The sequence below is a fragment of the Dioscorea cayenensis genome, chromosome 12 (genome assembly GCF_009730915.1).
Source record: "Dioscorea cayenensis subsp. rotundata cultivar TDr96_F1 chromosome 12, TDr96_F1_v2_PseudoChromosome.rev07_lg8_w22 25.fasta, whole genome shotgun sequence".
Lineage (NCBI taxonomy): Eukaryota > Viridiplantae > Streptophyta > Magnoliopsida > Dioscoreales > Dioscoreaceae > Dioscorea > Dioscorea cayenensis.
The window spans coordinates 21,280,855-21,300,566 of NC_052482.1; the positions used below are offsets into that span (position 1 = coordinate 21,280,855).

Consider the following 19,712-nt stretch of genomic DNA (forward strand, 5'->3'; position numbering starts at 1 on the left):
TAAGATCGACTCAGATTACACTATTATTGTTTACTATTATTGTTTCGATGAACGATCTGATGATCCAGATTCTATCACACATTTTGTATAGCTTATTATTATTTTTTGAATAAAGTAAATAAAGTACTAATTTATTAAAAAGGAGAACACTCATCACATTTTTCACTGTTAATGTTCATTGTATTTTACTATTCATAAAGTTTACGGTGTATTCCATGTGATTGTCATTCAATTTGGAATGAATGGTGATCTGTGAACGCTTGTAGATAACAAATCTAAGAAATTTGTAGATTACTGATCTATGAATTTATAGATTTTTCATCTACAAACATTCGTAGATCGCATCCAATACAAATCTAACGAATTTGATTTGATTTGAAATGTATAGTAATTTTTATGAATTTTATAGTAAAATGAGGTGTACAACAAAATTTCAGCATTCTGTCACTTCACTCAAACCGATTACAATGGTCTAAGTACTGTTTTTATTTATGTTTCACTCTCTCTACACACTATTTATCTATGTATTTCTTCTCTTGCTTCACTCTCTTTTATTTTTGTAATCGACGGACATTCTATTTTTATAATCAATCAGTATTCTATAAACTTTTCCAAATTAAGTTTTTTCATATATGTATATTACCTATTTAAATATATATATATATACAGATAATAATAATTTTTAACATATATATATATATATATATAATTAACAATTTAAACATATTACTGTTAAAATTTTAAAACGAACCATATATTAGAAGGCCACGATTGCGCGGGAACTACATCGCACCGTCCATCCTAACGATCCAACGGGTGATAAGCTTCCATTCTAGAAGCTGGCAGAAACCCAGCGAGCTCCCTATAAAAGCCCACTCTACGTTCACTCGTCTCTCCATTTCATTCTCTCGAATGATCGTTCTTGAAAAGCTCTGTTCTTTGTTCTCTAATTGCTCTGATTTCTAGGGTTTCACCATCGCTGATCTTGTTCTTGAGATCAATGGCGGAGGTCAGGGGTCCTGCAATTGGGATTGATCTCGGGACGACCTACTCGCGCGTCGCCGTTTGGCAGCATGGTCGTGTGAAAATCATAAAGAATGATCAGGGGAAGGGCTTTACTCCATCCTACGTTGCTTTCACCGACACTAAGCGGCTCATCGGAGACGCAGCCAAGGAACAGCTCGCCGAGAATCCCAAAAACACCATCTTTGGTAAGCGCTTTCTACTCCATTCTCACCGAGATCTTCATGTTTTTCAAGTTGATTGCTTGTTTATGCCAAGGTTGTGAGATGAGATCTTTGGTGTATCTCTCTTTCTTTCTTTCTTTCTAACTTTCTTTCTTTTTGTGTTAATTTAAGGATTTCTTGATCTTTGTAGTGATTTATGAGTGTGATTCATTTGTTTCATCTTGAGTTTCCAAAATCTTCACCTTTTTCAATGGAATTTCATTTGTTTGATTTGAGTCTAATTAAATGATTTCTCTTCTTCAATGTCTTTCTTTTCTTTTATTTTTATAGTTTATTTATGGTTTTTTTAGGTTGAGTTTGTTGATTTCGTATTGATTCTTTAGTGTGTTTCATTATTTGTTTCATCTAATGTTGCCAAGATCTTCATCCTTTTCAATGGAATCTTATATGTTTGATTAGGGTCTAATTAAATGAAAAAAAAGGAGTTGTTCATGATTTCTCTTATGTTGGATTTCTTTGGGTTAATTCTGTTGATATAATTGATTTATGAGTGTGTTCCATTTGTTTCATTTTTTGTTGTCAAGATCTTCATCCTTTTCAATGGAATCTCATTTGTTTGATTAGTGTCTAATTAAATGAAAAGAAAAAAAAGTTATTAATGATTTCTCTTCTACAGTGTCTTTCTTTTATTCTTCAGGTCAAGTTTGTTGATTTTGTACTGATTTTTGCAACATTAGACTTGATATTTCATACTTTATCTCTCTTATATGTCCAAGATCTTAACCCTGCTTAATGGTGTCTCATTTTTCACTGATTTTATATAATTAGGATTTCTTTAGGATGGATCTGTTGATATATGTATTGATTTATGAGTGTGTTTCATTTGTTTCATCTTATGTTGCCAAGATCTTCATCCTTTTCAATGGAATCTCATTTGTTTGATTAGGGTCTACTTAAATGAAAAGAAAAACAAAAGTTATTAATGATTTCTCTTCTACAGAGTCTTTCTTTTGTTATTCAGGTCAAGTTTGTTGATTTTATACTGATTTTTGCAACATTAGGGCTTGATATTTCATACTTTATCTCTCTTATGTGTCCAAGATCTTAACCCTGCTTAATTGTGTCTGGTTTTTCACTGATTTTATACAATTAGGATATCTAGTTAAAATGGAACTTCTAATGTATCCTCATAACAGAAACATAACCCAAAGATGATGATATTTCATTTGCTAAACATGGATAGCTGTATATATTATCATCTTGTATCATATCATCCCACTCTTTCTAATTTTTCTAATTTAATGATGTCTACTAAGCATGCAATTCAGCAAAATGCTAGCATAAGTGTATTACTTTTTCTGGATAATTTAATGAGGCAGATGTTAAGCGTTTGATTGGGAGGAAATTCCGTGATGACCATGTTCAGAATGACATGAAACTCTGGCCATTCGAGGTCATCGAAGCCACCGGTGAAAAGCCCATGATCGCCGTCCAATACAAGGGCGAAAACAAGCAGTTTACTCCTGAAGAGATCTCCTCCATGGTCCTCATGAGGATGAAGATGTTCGCCGAGTCCTATCTCGGCACAGCCATTACAGATGCTGTGATCACCGTTCCGGCCTACTTCAATGACTCCCAGCGTCAGGCCACCAAGGATGCTGGTGCCATCGCTGGCCTCAATGTTATACGCATCATTAATGAACCAACGGCGGCAGCCATCGCTTACAGCCTAAATAAGAAAGGCAGCAGCTCCGACAAGAAGAATGTCCTTATCTTCGACCTCGGTGGTGGTACATTAGATGTGTCCTTACTCACCATTCAAGAAGGTACCCTTGAAGTAAAGGCCACTGTAGGAGATACTCATCTTGGAGGTGAGGACTTTGACAACAATATGGTGGCCCATTTTGTTAAGAAGTTCAAGAAGAAGAATGGCGGGATGGACATCAGCGGCAGCACCGAAGCTATGAGCAGGCTGAGAACTTCCTGTGAGGAAGCCAAGAGAAAACTCTCCAACGTTACTGAAACTACCATTGATATTGATTCCTTGTATCAAGGCCAAAAATTCCACTCTATCATCACCAGAGGCAAATATGAGGGTCTCAACAAGGACTTATTTGAGAAGTGCATGAAATCAGTGGAGAAGTGTTTGACTGAAGGCGAGATGGAGAAACAGCAAGTAGATGATGTTGTCCTTGCTGGCTGTTCAACAAGGACCCCCCATCTGCAGGTGATGTTGCGGAACTTGTTCAATGGTAAAGAGCCCCGCAATACTATCAACAAATGTGAGGCTGTGGTTTATGGTGCTGCTGTTCAAGCTGCTATTTTGAGCGGTGAGGGTGATACGAAGGTGCAGGACTTGCAACTGATTGATGTCACACCTCTTCCTCTTTATCTGCATAAACTTGGTGGATCCACGACTGCTTTGATTCCCAGGAACACAACAATCCCAGCTAAAATACAGCAAGTGCACACAAGCTCCTCAAACAACCAAGTTCTTATAAGGGTGTATGAAGGTGAGGAAGAAAGTGTAAACTATAAGAAACTTAGTAGGCAAGTTTACGATCTCCGGCCCTGCTCCAGCTCCAGCTCCCCAAGGTAAGCTAAAAGGGCCAGCTCCCCAAGGTAAGCTAAAATTCAATGTCTGCTTCAACATCGACGAGGATGGCATCCTCAATGTATCACCAGGGGAGCATGTCAAAGGAGTTGAGAACAGGCTAACCATCAACAATGACAAGGGCAGACTGAGCACAGAAGAGATTGAGAAAATGGCGCAGGCTGCCCAGGTGTACGAGGCTGAGGATGAAGAGCTGAAGAAGACGATGGAAAGCAAGAACAATTTGGAGAAATATGCCAATCATATGAGGGACATGATCAAGGATCAGAAGAATGCAAAGAAGCTCACAAAGAAAAAAAGGAAGTTAACTAAGGATGCTGTGCATCAGACAATACGATGGTTGGATAAGAATCAGCACGCGCAGGCGAATGAGGTTGACGATAAGATGAAGAGGCTCAAAAGTTTTTGCGATCCCATCATTGTCAAGTTGAACAAGCAAGAGGCAAGCTAGCATTCTGCTGGCACCAAGAGAAACATACTTTCGCCGTGTTGTTGGTGCCGATGTGTGCAAAGTCAAGCAAGCTGAATGACTTTGGTCATGTAGTTACCTTACATTCCATTCATTTCTTGTATCTCTGGAGACTGGACTTGTAGTATGATACATCATATGCTTTTTAAACAATAAAAAGAGAAGTACAAACTTGTATTTTTGTTAACCTGCTATAGTGTTTGTTGAATTCTTGTCTGAAAAGCTATGCTATGATATAGGTAGCGGTTCTAAAGTAAAAGAGGGAATCCTAACCGATTGGGCATTGTCATGAATAATACACACCGTCTTTTCTTTTGTGGGATGTCCATAGAATATAGAAGGCAGCAAAGTGGGAATTGCACACTAGTCTCCTACATATTAATAAAATTTAAAAAAAAAAAAGCGAAAAAAAGGGCCTACCAAAACAAGTAGAAAGCATGATATCATACAAGCCAATGAGGGCAGATATAAAGTAAGCAACTGTACTAACAGCATTCAATAATAAGTCCCATGAATGACATCCCCTCTCTAATCCATTATATATATATATATATATATTTAATAAAATATATATATATATATATATATAAAAAGGCAGAAGATGCTAAGATTGATGAACAAAGCATGCATCCACGTCATCAACTCGCACATACAAACTAGAGGCATGATGAAACTTTGTTGCTTGAGATGATGGCTAGCAATAATGACATCAACTAATTCAGTTGCATCCAAAAACAAACATATCAATACAAGCTGAAGAAACAAGGTGTTCACAGTTCATCCAAAATTTAAAAATTATCTGATAGAAGTATCAAGCAGTAAAACTACATGCAAGTCTCTAAACAAAAGGAAGACCAACCTCCTTTAATAGATCATGGAGAATAAGAGGAAAATTAAGGCCTTTTATGAAAACTTTATATTTACAAATATCTAGCAACAAGCTAAAAGCAAGGTATGATTGAAAGTTCTATGAATGGCAAAATCCCAACTAAGAAGTCCTTTCTAAAACTTTTAAACATCACAGCATGCAAGATAGACTGCCTCTAATCACCACTTTCAAACCAAAGCAGGAACAATAATATCAAGAGACTCAGAACTCCAATAAATATAAAACTATAAATACCATCAAGAGGGTGAAAACTGGATATCATCTAGATTACAAGCAAGACAAGAAATTAAAACAAGTTAATTTAGCAATGTTAAGGCAAACAAACCCATGCTAAGAGTTAATACTATACTAGTAGAAATATATAGCAGCCCCTTACAATGACCTAGAAAGAGAAAAATGTCATAACATTTTACAAAATCATTTTGTAAACACACCATAACATTCAACAATCTGAAATAAGCTGTAAAAGAGAAAAGGATTTCTCAGTTGTAATGTAAAGCCTGCCACAAAATATGTCAAAACAGCAATATACATTTAATTCAGATACTAAAATTTTAAACTATAAACACTTCAGTAATTTCATCCAAATAGTAAATTTGTAATAACTTAAAACGGGCAATCAAACATCACCACTAAAAATAAAAAATAAAAGACAATTCCTTTTTAATGAATCACAGAACCACACTGGAACACCTCAACTACCTCATCCAATATGAATGTCTATACAAATTGTTGATTCATCATGTTCTGTTGAAAAATTAGTGACTGGAACAATGCCAACATATCAAAGAAACAGGTGGAAGAAAATTATGTCTACAATTATAATAAGGGTTGGCAATAGTTGAAACAGATAAATTATCTTAATTCAGATGTCAACATATAAGCATAAAAGGCTGCAATAATACAGTGAAATCCTTACCACTCTCCTTTGGGAACTTCAAGTATCCAGCGTTTCAGAGCACCCATGATTAAAAGCCATACCAGAGTGAATCGCCACCAAATCATCCCGATAGGAGTTGCAAAAGGAAATAGGCATGGTAAGGATGCACTGTGAATTGATGGATTTCCTTCTATGATACAAAGTTAGTAAACAATGGAAAATTGACCAAGGCAACCACCGATGCACATAAAAATTCTCCATCTCATGTCAGTAGAAGCTCATTAGCTCCGAGATGAGGCGGGCGCATACACACATGAACTTCATGTTCCTCTGGTCCTCCGCTGTGTTTTGGGACCATGATCTCTAGCACAGTTCCAGTTTCATCATAATATGCTTCCAGCTTAGCATCCTCCGGGATTCGAGTAGCAAGTGGAATTTCTCTTATGAACTCCCCAGGAGGACAGTGCTCAGGAGAAGGGTCTGTGAGCTTGAAAGTGCGATCATGTCTCTTTATATAAGGCATCCTAGCGGTACTAACACAAGATATCTTCACTATCCCATGGGTAAGACTGTTCTTCCATGAAACCTTCACCCTCTGCTGATCAGAGAACGGCAAGCTGACCATGATCAAGTACCCCTCATCATCCTCATAGATCGTCTTTGCAGCAGTTACTGGACCATAAGCATGCCTCATCACACCACTGAACTCATTCAGCCACAAAGGTTCAATTGGGTGTATATCCATATCTTGCGGAGACGATGAACCCACAGGCAAGCAACAGTCCTCTTCCATGGCATGAGGAAAGAAATCTTTCCGGCGTTTGCTGCACATCGGGGAGAGGTCCATCCCATCACCACCGTTAGACGGCTGGGTCGACAAGTTGAGACCTGATCCATTGAGCAATTTCCTTGAATGCGTTTGTGACATAGTGTTCTTCAATGAAGGAGGAGGCCTCTCAAGCTCGAACTCAGTGTTTGGGAGATTCCTCCATGAACCAAAGTCACTAGCCTCCGGAGGGATAGAGAAGTTGAGATCTCTCCCCGTGAGTTCAGCCCATTTCTTCCTATCCACATCCGAGACATGAGAGAGGTTGGGGGTGCGGACAACCTCGATACCATGGACGCACTGGGGATTGGACAGGCCGCGGTACTGCTTGCGCTGCATTCGGTGGGAGCGAACGAAGCCCCGGTCTACGGAGAAGGGGAACTGGGGCTCGCCGAGGCGAGAGTGGCCATTCATGTAGCTGCGGAGCTGCATCTTGCCAAGAGCGTTCTCCGGGCGCTCCTTGAAGACCCACATGTACATATTCTCCATGTCGTGCTGGACAAGGAAGATGTCAAGGCGGAGATCGGACTTGTCGAAGCTGGCGCCGCCGGTGGAGGCATCGCGGGTGATGATCTTGGACTTGGATTTATCGGACAGGACGGGCTTGAAATAGAAGTTGAAGAAGAACCAGGCGCCCCAGATACTGTCGCCGCGACGGGCACACTTGCGGGGGATGGCGCCGGAGGCGGCAGCCGAGGAGGGGCGGGGGAGGTTGAGGATGGAGTCGGGGTCGTAAAGAGGGTGAGGGGCGAGGCCGACATCGAGGAGGTCGCAGGGGTCAGGAGAGTGACCAGAAGAGGACCAGTGAAGAGGCGGCGGTGGAGGGGAAGGGTCGACGGAGAGGGGGAGGTTGATGTCCGGCGGCCGCGAGAGATGGTGCTGATGGGGGTGCTGGCGCGGTGGCTGGATCATGAGCTCGCGGTCGATGTCTTCGTCGGCAACGGCGGAGGTGGCGCATGGATCCATGGAGAGAAGAGTGGATGGATGATGGTTATTCTCCATCGACAACGTCGTCAGCAACGATTCCCCCATCTCCCAGCACACCCTCTTCCTCTTCTTCTCCGATTCCCCGATCTCGATCTCCTCCCTCCCCTCCTCCCTCCGGCTCCGCCGGCAGCAGCGACGGCGCTACCTATCGGGTGGATTCGGGTCTCCGCAACATCCAGCGCAAGCATCGCTTCCAAATCCCTCAAAATCCCTTTCCATAAATTCCCCCAAGTCCCTCAAAACCCTAGATCCAATAACCACAAGAATCCAAAAACGATAACAATCTAAGGGATCCACTGAAATCCCTAGAAATCGTTGGAAAAAAAGGGATCAATGAGAACAAAGCCGCCATGTATTCACCTCCACATCGATTCACAAACCCAAATCGCAAGCACCGAAAGAGGATTCATGGCTTAGGTTTTGATTCTGATTACCTCGTGGAGGAGATGAGAGAGAGATCTAGGGTTCCATCGTCGTTCCCATTCTTCTTCTTTTGAGAAACAGAGAAGCGTTCATCCTCGAAACGAGAGAGAAGAGAGAAATAGAGCTGCGAAACGGTAACGGAGTTGTGGTTTTAGGGGCCGTCAAAGAGTTGTTGCACAAGATGAGAGACGCCGTTAACAGACGGTGACGGAGGTTTTTTTTTAATTTCTTAATTAATTAATTAATTAATTATGCGCTGTTTGTAGTTGTACATAAACGTATTATTATTTTTTAACAAGAATTATAGAATTAAGTATTTGATTATTGTTAATTATTTATTTAATATTTAATATTTTACATCACTTGATTTTTATTTTTATTTTTTATTTTTTTTTTGTCTAAAAATGAAAATTTTAAGCAAATCTTCCAAATTTAATGAGATTCACCTCCCTTATAGATAATCTCCTATTTGATTTTAAAATCTAAATGATTTTTCCTTATTTAGAAGCTGTTTTATAAGCTTTATGAAAATTTATAATTAATTATTTTATACAATCATAATGTGATTTAACATTAATATAGTAAGACATTCATTTTTCTGGGACGGCAGTAGATTTTAAAGATGGAACATTACTAAATTTTCAATTTACAAATGTCTCGGTTGCTGTTAGATCAATATTTAATAGCCGTCTAATCTTTTTTCTTCCCTGGTGATTTTACACCCAATTTTTTATTTCTTTCTCTCATATTTTTAAACATGTGGACGTAGAGGTCCATAGATAACGTTCTACAATATGGTAATATGATAAAAACCTTACTACAACTCACAAGCAAAGCCTCTGCCAACAATGTGAAAGCTTAGACAAAGTTGGCTGTTAGTTTCTAGCACTTGATTTACACTGGTCAAGGTCATTAACATGTGCCAATTAATATATTTTTTTAAAAATATATATATATAAATCTTAAATTTCAAAACTAGCAAAACAAACTATATATATATATATATATTTGTCAAAGAACAAACAAACAATATTGACCACAAACTTGATGCCATTCTTGCATGAGATGTGATTTCTTACCTAAAAGAAAATTAAAATTAAAGTTTTGGTTTGTGAAAAATCAAAAGAGATGAGGTTCAATTAAAATAATTAGCCCCTAATTAATCACCCAAAAGAGGATTAGTTATTCTAGTTTCTATCAATGATATAATGTTCATTGGTTATATGACTTTCGTTAAAACATGTTCTTAAAATATTTATAAAAATCTTTCTTTCAAAATAATCTAATTATTATATATATATTTACAAATTTCATTTAATATGTCCAAATAAAATAATAATTTACAATTTAAGTAAATAAAAGAAGGGGACCAAATAAGGTCCTTTCCCACTGGAACAAAAAAGTCTTCCATTCCTTGCATAAATTTTAAACAAAATATAAAGTGTTAAATTAATTATTTCAATAATTAATTATGTAAAAATAAGAAACAAGTAGTAACACACAGTAAGTCATCATCAGCCAGTCTGTTCTAACAGAGACATGCTTGAATTTCAAAACAAATATTTTTCAAAAAATTGATGCCATTAAGATCATCTTCTCAGATGTTAAGCGTCAGGTTGGCAAATCACTTGATTTTATATGCTATCACTCTCCAATCAAACATCCCAAAAACACTAAAAGCATCACCATTTTTAAAGGTTTCAAATGATTAAAAAAATGACTGGTTGGATAATATGGCAAAATCCAAAGGTTAAAAAGTAAAAAAAGACTCTGTTATTCAATAAATGAGTGCATTGAGCTTACCTTCAAGCTATTCAAACCAAACCATGCAAGTCCAAGCTTTGAACACAACCATTCATTTGATTCTCAATCCATGGAGAAAACAAGGGAAGAGTTCATATCACTGGTCATCATCACCGATCTCGCAGTCATGTCCGTGATCATGGCAATCACTGTCTACCACTGCATCATGATCACCTGGTTCAATCCCCAGCAGTTGAGTTTATAGCACGAACAAGATCCTACCGGCAGCTTGGAGGCATCCACCTCCACAGACGGGTTAGTACCTCCGGCCAGGGTTTATGGGAAGGGAGAGGCGATGTTCGGAGATGTTCGGAGGAGAGAACAGTAGTGCAGTGTGCTTATGTGAATTCAAAGATGGAGAAGCTGTGGAGTGATGCCAGAGTGCATGCATTGCTTCCATGCTCCATGCATCAGTATGTGGTTTCATTCTCATTCTAAGTTTCTAACTGCCCATTGTGCCAATCAGAGGCTATGCTCTGTAATTTAGGTTTTGATACATAAAGGATTCCATTCCCAAATCCCAATAGAGTTCTATATATTAATATGTAATCACAAGTAGCGCAAACATGGCAAGGGTCTGAAGATGATGTCTTTTATTGCAAACTTAAGTATAAATGTACATCAGATTAAATAATATATAAGTAAAGTGTATATGGTGTAATATGTGATATTTTAAAGATGGCAACTCACATTTTTCTTAGATTGTTTAACCTTGCTTGAAGATCATCATCAATGGCACCATCTTGCTGCCCAGCTGTCTCTGCTTGGGCAACCTTGGCACCAACAGGTGCTGCAACTGCAGATGATGGAGCCTTGACAAGCTGCGCAAATAATGAACATAGGATGTTGCCATTTATCTCAGACTATACTAAGCAAAAAGAGGTAATAATCAGTGTGAGATCTGAGACGTACCTCTGAATTGATGTCAATTCCAATCTCGTCAAGGACCTGGTTGACAAGTTCTTCGGTTTCTTCTTCTTCCTCATCTCCCTCCATGGCATCATCAATGGCATCAGACATCACCTCACTGACCAATTCCATTTTCTCATTTTGCCGCTCAAACTCCTGCATTATCTTCTGTAGTGCAGGCAGGTTCATTTGTCGGTTCATCTGTCCCATGGCCTTTGTAACACCCTTCATGGCCTCACCCATTGCTTGTGTTGATTTCAGTGTCTGCAAGAAGTACATTCCGTTCCTTAGTTAAAAGGCACAATTTGCCAAATGATAAACAGAAATAATATGTTCAAATTTCTTTCCAGTCAAATGGAACTAAACATCCAGCAGCTAACTCACATGCTATGGTCCAAGGAACTCCAAAATAAATTCCAATAAAAGAATTTTCAATAATTGGTATTCTAAAAGGCATTGCCAATTTTCCTTTTTGGTTTCAGAGAACATGGTAGAGTTTTGAATGTCTTACAACAACTATACACAGCAATCTGGCCATTAACTCATTAGTGTTAAACCAAGTCTAGAAGTCCTTGCTTAGAAAAAAAGAAGTTTGAAAAATCTACATCTTGATGATGATAGAAAGCAAAGAAATTTTATGTTTCTATGGGCTTGGCCTGTGGCCTTATGATGACTTAGCCAGCAGTTTGTACTTCTAGGTGTGAGAGACTTCCTTATCCAGAGATGAACTGAGAGTGAAGTATGGCACTTCATTTAAGCATTACTAAGGTTACTAGAGTAGAGCAAAATCTAATTTATGAGGCAACACGATGTCATTTATATCATTGTTCCCTGCTATTATCTCACTGCAATCGTTGGGGAGACCTTATGAACATTGGCTATCTAAGTAATTTTTGCATTGGCAATGGATTCCAGCATCTTGCTTTTTGTTTCATAAAGCCTGCTACAAATAGCATCACTATTCTAAAATGTACATAATTTACAATGATCTCATACAAGTACACATAAAGTATTTTGACTTGCAACAGAAAATAGCATGATGACTTCTAAGAATAATTAAAATGCAAATTTTAATCAATAACTCAGAAGTAGTTAGAGAACCTGCAACACAATTTTCATTAGAACAAACTCAAGGCAATGGGACTTTTGTAGTCATTCCAAATGGCAATAAAGTTAAAATCTTACCTGAATTCTAAGAGATACACCTTGGAGTTGTGACTTGAGTGCATAAAATTTTGTAATTTGATGCCTTGTTCGGATAAGATCTTTTGCCATCACCTTAACAGCTCCCTGTCAATGAACACACACCATAAAGAACAAGATTAAATATGGATAACATTAGTTGAAAAATTCAACTATTTTTCCCCATACAAACTATATCAATGGACGTTTTGTACAATGGCACAAGCTGATAATCAGGGAGTTAAAAGAACCAGAACCATGATAGGCGGAAAAAGATAACATTCAGCTCTCTGCCCAGAATCTGACACAGAGTGAGATGAACACTACCCAAGGCACTACACAAACATATGCTGCAGATGTCCAAATTTTTACATGTGCAAATGGAAAACAGGCATGTTTCATCATGTAATATACAGTTTTCACCAGGATGCTGAAAAAGAACATGATCAGAAGTACTTGTGACAAATACGAAGGTGATAAATTGCAGGATAAATAACCAGACAAGTGTGTTAAAAAGAAAAAAAAGACTACTCCAGTTCCAATCCTAAGTTATTGCACTGCTCTCAGCTCAAAGCATTACTCCAGCTTTTCGACAAGCAATGCCCGATTTATAGTTAAAAAGTTCTCATCTTCTACATGACCTAACATACCATCTTTGTATATGACTGCTGAAATAATTGGATGAATTAAATTTCACAAGCTCATCATCATCCAAACATTATTCAATACAATTAGAGACTTTCTACATACAAAAGACATGACTACTTTGATGCATTATAAAGAACTACAGATTTCAAAGCCAGAGATAAATCATAAATAAGATTAAAAACCAGTGATAAAAAAATATTAAAAACATCAATTTGCACCACTAAACCATGAAGATTTCCCAACAGAACAACGCCTGCGAGATCTAATATCAACATACGTTTAAACCTAAATCAAAGAAAAGATCGATTACCATCTGGCCCTGCTTCGCTGTTTTCTTGATCTCAACGATGAGCTTCTTCTCCTGGGTCTGCAACCCCTGCCTCTCCCTCTCAATATCCCTTATAGATCGATCCAGCATCCGCTTATTCTCCCGCAACAACTCTAAAACCAAAATTTTTTTTAAAAAAAAACCATCAAATTCATCTGAATCCGAACAAATACTCACAAATCTAGGGTTCTAGCGTTCATCAAAGATCATAAAAAAGCGAAAAAAACCCACTACCTGCGGGAGTTTTCCGATTGCCGAAGAGAAAACTCATCGTGATTTTTCGAGATTGAGAGATTGAGAGATCGTTTCCGCGTTGATCTTTGAGGTTCTCGATCGAAGGATGGTCTTCAAGCTTTCGCTTCGCTGAATGGGATCAATGAACGCGCTTCGTGCTTCCAAGCATCAACTGGTTTTTGTTTTTTTAATTTATATATATATATCCCTTTGATTTTTCAAATTTTGTTTATGGGCTTTGGATCGAAGTGTCAGTCTTGCCGTTCCGTTCGTGGGCCGTGATGTGCCGAGTTTGGACGGCCCACAAGTTATGCCTTGCTGGGCAATTTTTTTTTTTTTAGTTTTTAAATATACAAAATTACTAAAATTCCCATTATGATACACATATAATTTTAAATAAATTTTAGTTATTTGATATCGTTTTTGAATAAAAGTTGTTTTAAAATTAAAAACACAATGTTTTTATTTGTTCGTTTTCAATATAATTAATTTATTTAGCAAAATAATCATTTTTTAAAAGTATGAAAAAGTAAAAGTATGATAAATCTTTGTAGTATTTTCATTTAAATCAATAATATTATTAGTGATAGTTTTAAATGTGAAAAAACAATCAATGCACAAACATTGAAATATTTCACTTGCATAATAGCTGAATAATAAAGCAATATGGAATGGTTGAGAATTTAATATGTCTATAGAGTGTATGAGTTGGGTGACTTATCTACAATTCTACATTATGAAATAAGATAAAATAAAATAAGTCAAGTACACTGTGTATTAAAACATAAAATAAAAAAAAAAAAACTTGGAATTTTATGAAAAGTGAATCAAATCGTCCCAATGGAAAAAGGACATTTTAAAACACTTGGAATATATAGGTGAGAGTAGTGGTGTCAAACGAGCAGGTCCGGGCCTATACAGCCCACGTACTATGCGTGCTCGGGCCTGCACAGCCCGTCAACCACCAAGGTCGGCCCAGCATGTGGTCCGCCCCGGTTATATTATATTTATATTTTTTTTAAACCCAAAAATATAAAAAATACCTTAAATTTGCTAAAAAAAATATTAAAAAAATATCCTAAAATTCAAAAATATAGAATTAGAAGCCTTATTGACTAAAAAAACAAAAAATATATCAAAAAATTAAAAAAGAAATGGAAAAAACTTGCGATTTTAGGCGTCTGAGCCATGTCGGCTGAAGCGGGCCATGAGCCATGCCGACTGAGGGTCAGCAAATCCCTAGCCCAAGACGACTCAGGGTTTGGCGTCATGCCCGGGCACATCTCGAGCACGCATGCTTAGCAAGCACGCAACTCGTGCTGGGCCAAGCACGGCCCGTTTGACACCACTGGGTGAGAGGTCAATTCTTCCAAATATATTTTTATATATTATAACAATAAATTTATATTACCGTACACGGTACACCTAGCACCTACTTTAACACTATCAAGAAAAATATATAGTAATTTATAACCTCCTCTGTTATCTCTTTGATATATATATATATATATATATAGCCATACATTGTACCAACTAATGGAAAATAAGAGAGAGAAAAAAACATGGAAAAAATGGAGCAAAAATTATAATACTATTTATCTCACTTTTTATTATTTTTATTTATGTAGCACTGTCAATGGTTATCGTTGAACTTATTGTTAAGCTGGATAAATGATATATGATATATATATGACCGAAAAAAGATGTGAATTCTGATAGATGTGTTGCGAAGCACGGTATTCTACATGGGCGTGCTTATTTCCACGATATTATGCACGGGCATGCTTATTCAGAAGAAGTAAAAAAAAGATGAACAGAAGCGTGAACTCTAAACGATCATTTCTTCACGTTTTGTCTCGTTCTAGAACCCATATTCTTAATATATATTAATTAATTAATTAGCTTTACAGTGATTGATGATGAGAAGATATTTTTACCTTTTAAACCATGCTAAACTAGTGTACATGCTCCTACTTATGCCACTTCTTAATTTTTTTCCGGATTAGCCTTTGTCTGGATTGATTTTTTTTTTTTGTGCTTTTAGGCTTTCTTTGGATTTTTTTAGACTGTTTCAGATGATCTTTTGATTTCATCATCTTAATTATTTTCAATTATTTTGTTGATGATTTCATTATTATTACAGATTGAATTTAAATTTAATAGCTGACATGTGAATCTCTATAAAATTTTGATAGGAAGCTGATTCTCTATCACTCTGTATATATATATATATATATATATTAATCTTTATTCTCTTAGTAATTTGTTATATCACCATCACACCCACTATGCACAAATGTAGAGGATTATGTAGATTTAGATTTAAAAGCAAATGAAGTTTTGTTTGGTATGAAAATTTTAAATGTTTTTTTCCTTTTGTGAAATTGGAAAAATCAAAAGCCAGGAGTAATCCGTTACATCCGTTTTTGGACATGTCTGTGTCTCCAAATAGTTGACTTCACCGGCTCCAAATTTTTCTTTTTTTTTTGTGTGTTTTTTATGTTTTTTTTGCTCTCTGTTCTCCTCATCTCTGGTGAGGTTTTCAGTTTTTTATTTATTTTTTTTTATCGTTGCTACTATTATACTTTGTACTTCCCTGCATTATTTTTTTTTAATAAATTAGTGGTTTATCTATTTTATTTAAAAAATAAAAAATAAAAATCAAACAGAAATTCATTATGTTTTTATCTTACTTTAAATATGTACATTTATTTATTGTACCTTTACCTTGGTGGTCATCTCCTTTTTTGTTGTGTTTTTAATGTTTGTTTGGAAATGAAGATTTTTACTGTCATTGGTTCTTTAACACAGAATAAATTAGATAAGATATTTATCATTATCTTTATAAATATAAATATTAATATGAAACTTCAAACAATTGAATATTAAATATATAATTTTGGGGAGGTTAAAAAATAAACACAACTTTCCCAAGAATCCCAACAACCCATTTCTCATACTGTCAGCATGTCTTTATTTAATAAGAAATGTTTTTTAGTTTTTAAAGATAACTTAAATCTCAAACAAAACATGACCTTACATCTCAACATACACAATGTATGAGTATGATGTCCTCTTTAATAAAACATTCCACATTTCTATATTTATTTTGATTTTTAAATAAAATAAAATCACACCATTTAAAAAATATACAATTTTTTAATAATATTAATTTTTATATAAAATACACAATCCTTATTTATTTCGCTATCTTCTCAACCTTGACCATAATTGTAAAAGGGAAAAAATTATATTAAAATTAATATTTAGGGTAAAGATCTACTTAATATTAATAATAACCAAGTTTTAACAATTATTGTTTAATTCATCCATATATATTTTCCTTCTTTCCATGACCAAAAAATTTATATAATTAAATACAAAATATTATTATTAATCAACAACAAAGAGTGCACTTCCAACAATTTGTTAACATATAAATATAACATATTAAATATATATATATATATATATATATTTATGTATATATATTTTTGACAAATACGATAAGTACAGTATAATATATATATATATATTTTTGCAATATAACATACTAAATCAATATAATATTTTTCATTTTTAATATTTATTTAAATTAAAATTTATCAAATTTTTAAGCATGATTTTTTTTTTAATTTTTTATTTCCATTATATAATAAATAAAAAAAAATAAAAATTTCAGCTCCTCTTCAAACCAAAACAGACAGACCAAACTGATGAGCTGGAAACTCTTACTACTCTTCCGACCGGAATTCAAACCAGTCTCCACCGTCCGATCCCGCCGTACGATGCCCTCAATCTAAAACCCTAACCCTAACCCTAACCCTAATCCCTTTCCGATGAGAAAACCCCACCGTTCGGATCGCCATTGTCTTCCCATCCTCCTCCTCTTCCTCCTCTCTCTTCCTCTCCTTCTCCCCCTCATCCTGCTTCCCCTGATCTCCACCTCCTCCTCCTCCGAGCCCCTCCGGCAACCCCCGACGGTCCCCAGACTCGCTTACCTGATCTACGGATCCAGTGGCGACGGCGTTCGCCTCGCGAGGCTCCTTAGAGCCGTGTACCATCCGTGGAACTACTACTTGTTGAGTCTGGACGCTGCCGCGGCGGTGGATGAGCGGGTGGATCTGGCGAAGTTTGTTGCTTCCGATGCGGTGTTTGAGAAGTTTGGGAATGTTTGGGTTGCTGGAGATGCTGATGAGGTGACGCGCAAGGGGCCGACTATGATCGCTTCTACTCTTCATGCTGTTGCGATTTTATTGAGGGAATGCAAGGATTGGAGCTGGTTCATCAATCTCAGCGCTGGAGATTATCCTCTCATGCCCCAAGATGGTGAATTTCTTGCCTCTCAATGCATTGTTTTCCAGAAAGATGCCTTTTTTTTTTTCATTTTGTTGAGATGAATGAATGCTGGAAAGTGAAGCAATTATCATTGCCTACCTTTGCACAAAACCTTAAGCTTTATAGTTAATATTTGAGTAACTTTGATTGAAGAACAAATCTGCTTCTTGGCAATGTGTTCATACTTACTTCAATATAGAATCAATAGTACTTGGTCTTAGCATGCTTCTTTTCGGTATCTAACTTTCCTCTTTGTCACACGAAATCTTGCAGATCTTCTTCATATTTTCTCATATTTGCCGAGGGATCTGAACTTCATTGAGCATACAAGTGATATTGGCTTGAAAGAGTAATTGATCTTAGGCAGTTTTTGGTTATGTTTGTGAGATCCTCCTTTATGCCAATGGATATTAAAAGATTGTTCATTGTTTTTCTTTCTTACAGATATCAAAGAGCAAGGCCTATCATAGTAGATCCGGGATTGTATGGTTCAAATAGAAAAGATGTATTTTTGGCTAAAGAGAAAAGGTCCTTGCCTTCTTCCTTCAAATTATTTGCAGGTATAGCTTTGAATCTTTTCTGTTTGAAGGTTCATTTTTAAAGGGTAGGAAAAGATTATGCCTTAAAAAGGATCACTTTCTTTTTGATATTTTCTTATTCATGTCACAACTTGCAATAGGCAGTTTTCTTTTGAGCTGTTCTTTAATATTGTATCTTGACAGAACCACATGCACTTGGTCCTTTTTTTTTCTTCTGTACTCTACTTCATGCTAGTAGCATAATTCATTGGAAATTTGTTATCCCATGCATGTTTCGTCAAGATTGATTTTTTATTTTGGTTCTCAATGGAGGATTGAGCTAAATATTGCACAATTATACTAATGTAATACTTTGTTATTCAGTATGAAGTCATATTGATGAAATGCAGGTTCTTCCTTTGTGGTGCTATCCCGGTCATTTCTTGAATTTTGCATCTGGGGTTGGGACAATCTCCCACGGACGTTGCTCATGTACTACACAAACTTCATATCTTCATCGGAAGGTTATTTTCATACAGTAATCTGCAATTCCAGGGACTTCCAGAATACAACAGTTAACCATGATTTACGGTTTGTGATGTGGGATGATCCTCCTCGCCCTGCTCCAATTAACTTGACTTCCGCAAATTTTGATCAAATGGTTGAAAGTGGTGCTCCTTTTGCCTACAATTTCATCAAGGATGAGCAAGTCCTAGACATAATTGACCTTGAGCTATTGAAAAGATCAGGGAGCCGATTTACTCCTGGTGGGTGGTGTGTCGGGAATTCTGATTCTGCCATGGATTTATGTTCAGTTCATGAGAAGCCGAATGTTATTAGACCAAGTACGAGCTCCAAAAGACTAGAGAGGTTGCTATTAAAGCTCCTTGATCCTAAAAACTTCAAGTCCGGCCAGTGTAAATAGTTCACAGGTAGCAACATCAATATTGTGGTGAATGCTTAACTGGCCGCCAACAGCAAAGATGCTTCCCGGCAGTTTATAGAGCAATGTTAATTTCATGGATAGCCCTTTTTTTTTTCTTTGGTTCTTTTACTGTCAGAGGCATTAGAATCTGAAAGTCACAAACCTGCTGTTTTTTTAGGAGGGATGTGAAAATTGTATAGAAACTGCAGCAATCTCCATTGTAGATTGTTAAAGAGACATTGTAACTTCGACAACTTCTGAGTTCATCTTTGTAATCGGGGTTGCAATGAAAATCGGAAAATCCATTTATATTGAATTGAACAAAGTGAATTACTCGCGAATATTGTGTTTTTTGCTTTCTTCTTAAGGATTTTTACTGTTTGATTTTCATTTTCCATAATTTATTGTTGCATGTGACTTTAAATTGCCCAGTCAATCTACCAGTAAATTTTCAGCTTGAATCATTCCTGTAAATATTTTTACGGCCTTTATTTCTTGTTTATTTCCATTTATGATTTTATTGAATTGTGTTTGTCATTGTTTTTTTTTCTT

At 36.4% G+C, this 19,712-nt stretch overlaps 3 protein-coding genes and 1 pseudogene across 3 annotated transcripts; 2 read left to right on the top strand and 2 right to left on the bottom strand.

Annotated features, from left to right (window-relative positions):
• Nucleotides 1-933: 933 nt before the first annotated feature.
• Nucleotides 934-4,456, top strand: LOC120273452 (annotated as a pseudogene).
• A 1,363-nt stretch (nucleotides 4,457-5,819) lies between these two features.
• On the bottom strand, nucleotides 5,820-8,394 carry LOC120273670. Its single transcript, XM_039280346.1, has one exon. It carries the CDS (start codon nucleotides 7,895-7,897, stop codon nucleotides 6,302-6,304), a length of 1,596 nt encoding a protein of 531 aa, XP_039136280.1. The 5' UTR covers nucleotides 7,898-8,394; the 3' UTR covers nucleotides 5,820-6,301.
• A 2,253-nt stretch (nucleotides 8,395-10,647) lies between these two features.
• On the bottom strand, nucleotides 10,648-13,549 carry LOC120273067 (vacuolar protein sorting-associated protein 2 homolog 1-like). The gene is made up of 5 exons (XM_039279708.1): nucleotides 13,380-13,549; nucleotides 13,128-13,258; nucleotides 12,173-12,277; nucleotides 10,991-11,251; nucleotides 10,648-10,899 (listed from the first exon to the last, which is right to left on the bottom strand). Exons 1-5 carry the CDS (start codon nucleotides 13,414-13,416, stop codon nucleotides 10,765-10,767), a joined length of 669 nt encoding a protein of 222 aa, XP_039135642.1. The 5' UTR covers nucleotides 13,417-13,549; the 3' UTR covers nucleotides 10,648-10,764.
• A 3,478-nt stretch (nucleotides 13,550-17,027) lies between these two features.
• Nucleotides 17,028-19,501, top strand: LOC120272962 (beta-glucuronosyltransferase GlcAT14C-like). Its single transcript, XM_039279596.1, has 4 exons — nucleotides 17,028-17,708; nucleotides 17,991-18,066; nucleotides 18,162-18,277; nucleotides 18,646-19,501. The coding sequence occupies exons 1-4, from the start codon at nucleotides 17,219-17,221 to the stop codon at nucleotides 19,158-19,160; spliced, it is 1,197 nt and encodes a 398-aa protein (XP_039135530.1). The 5' UTR covers nucleotides 17,028-17,218; the 3' UTR covers nucleotides 19,161-19,501.
• Nucleotides 19,502-19,712: the final 211 nt, after the last annotated feature.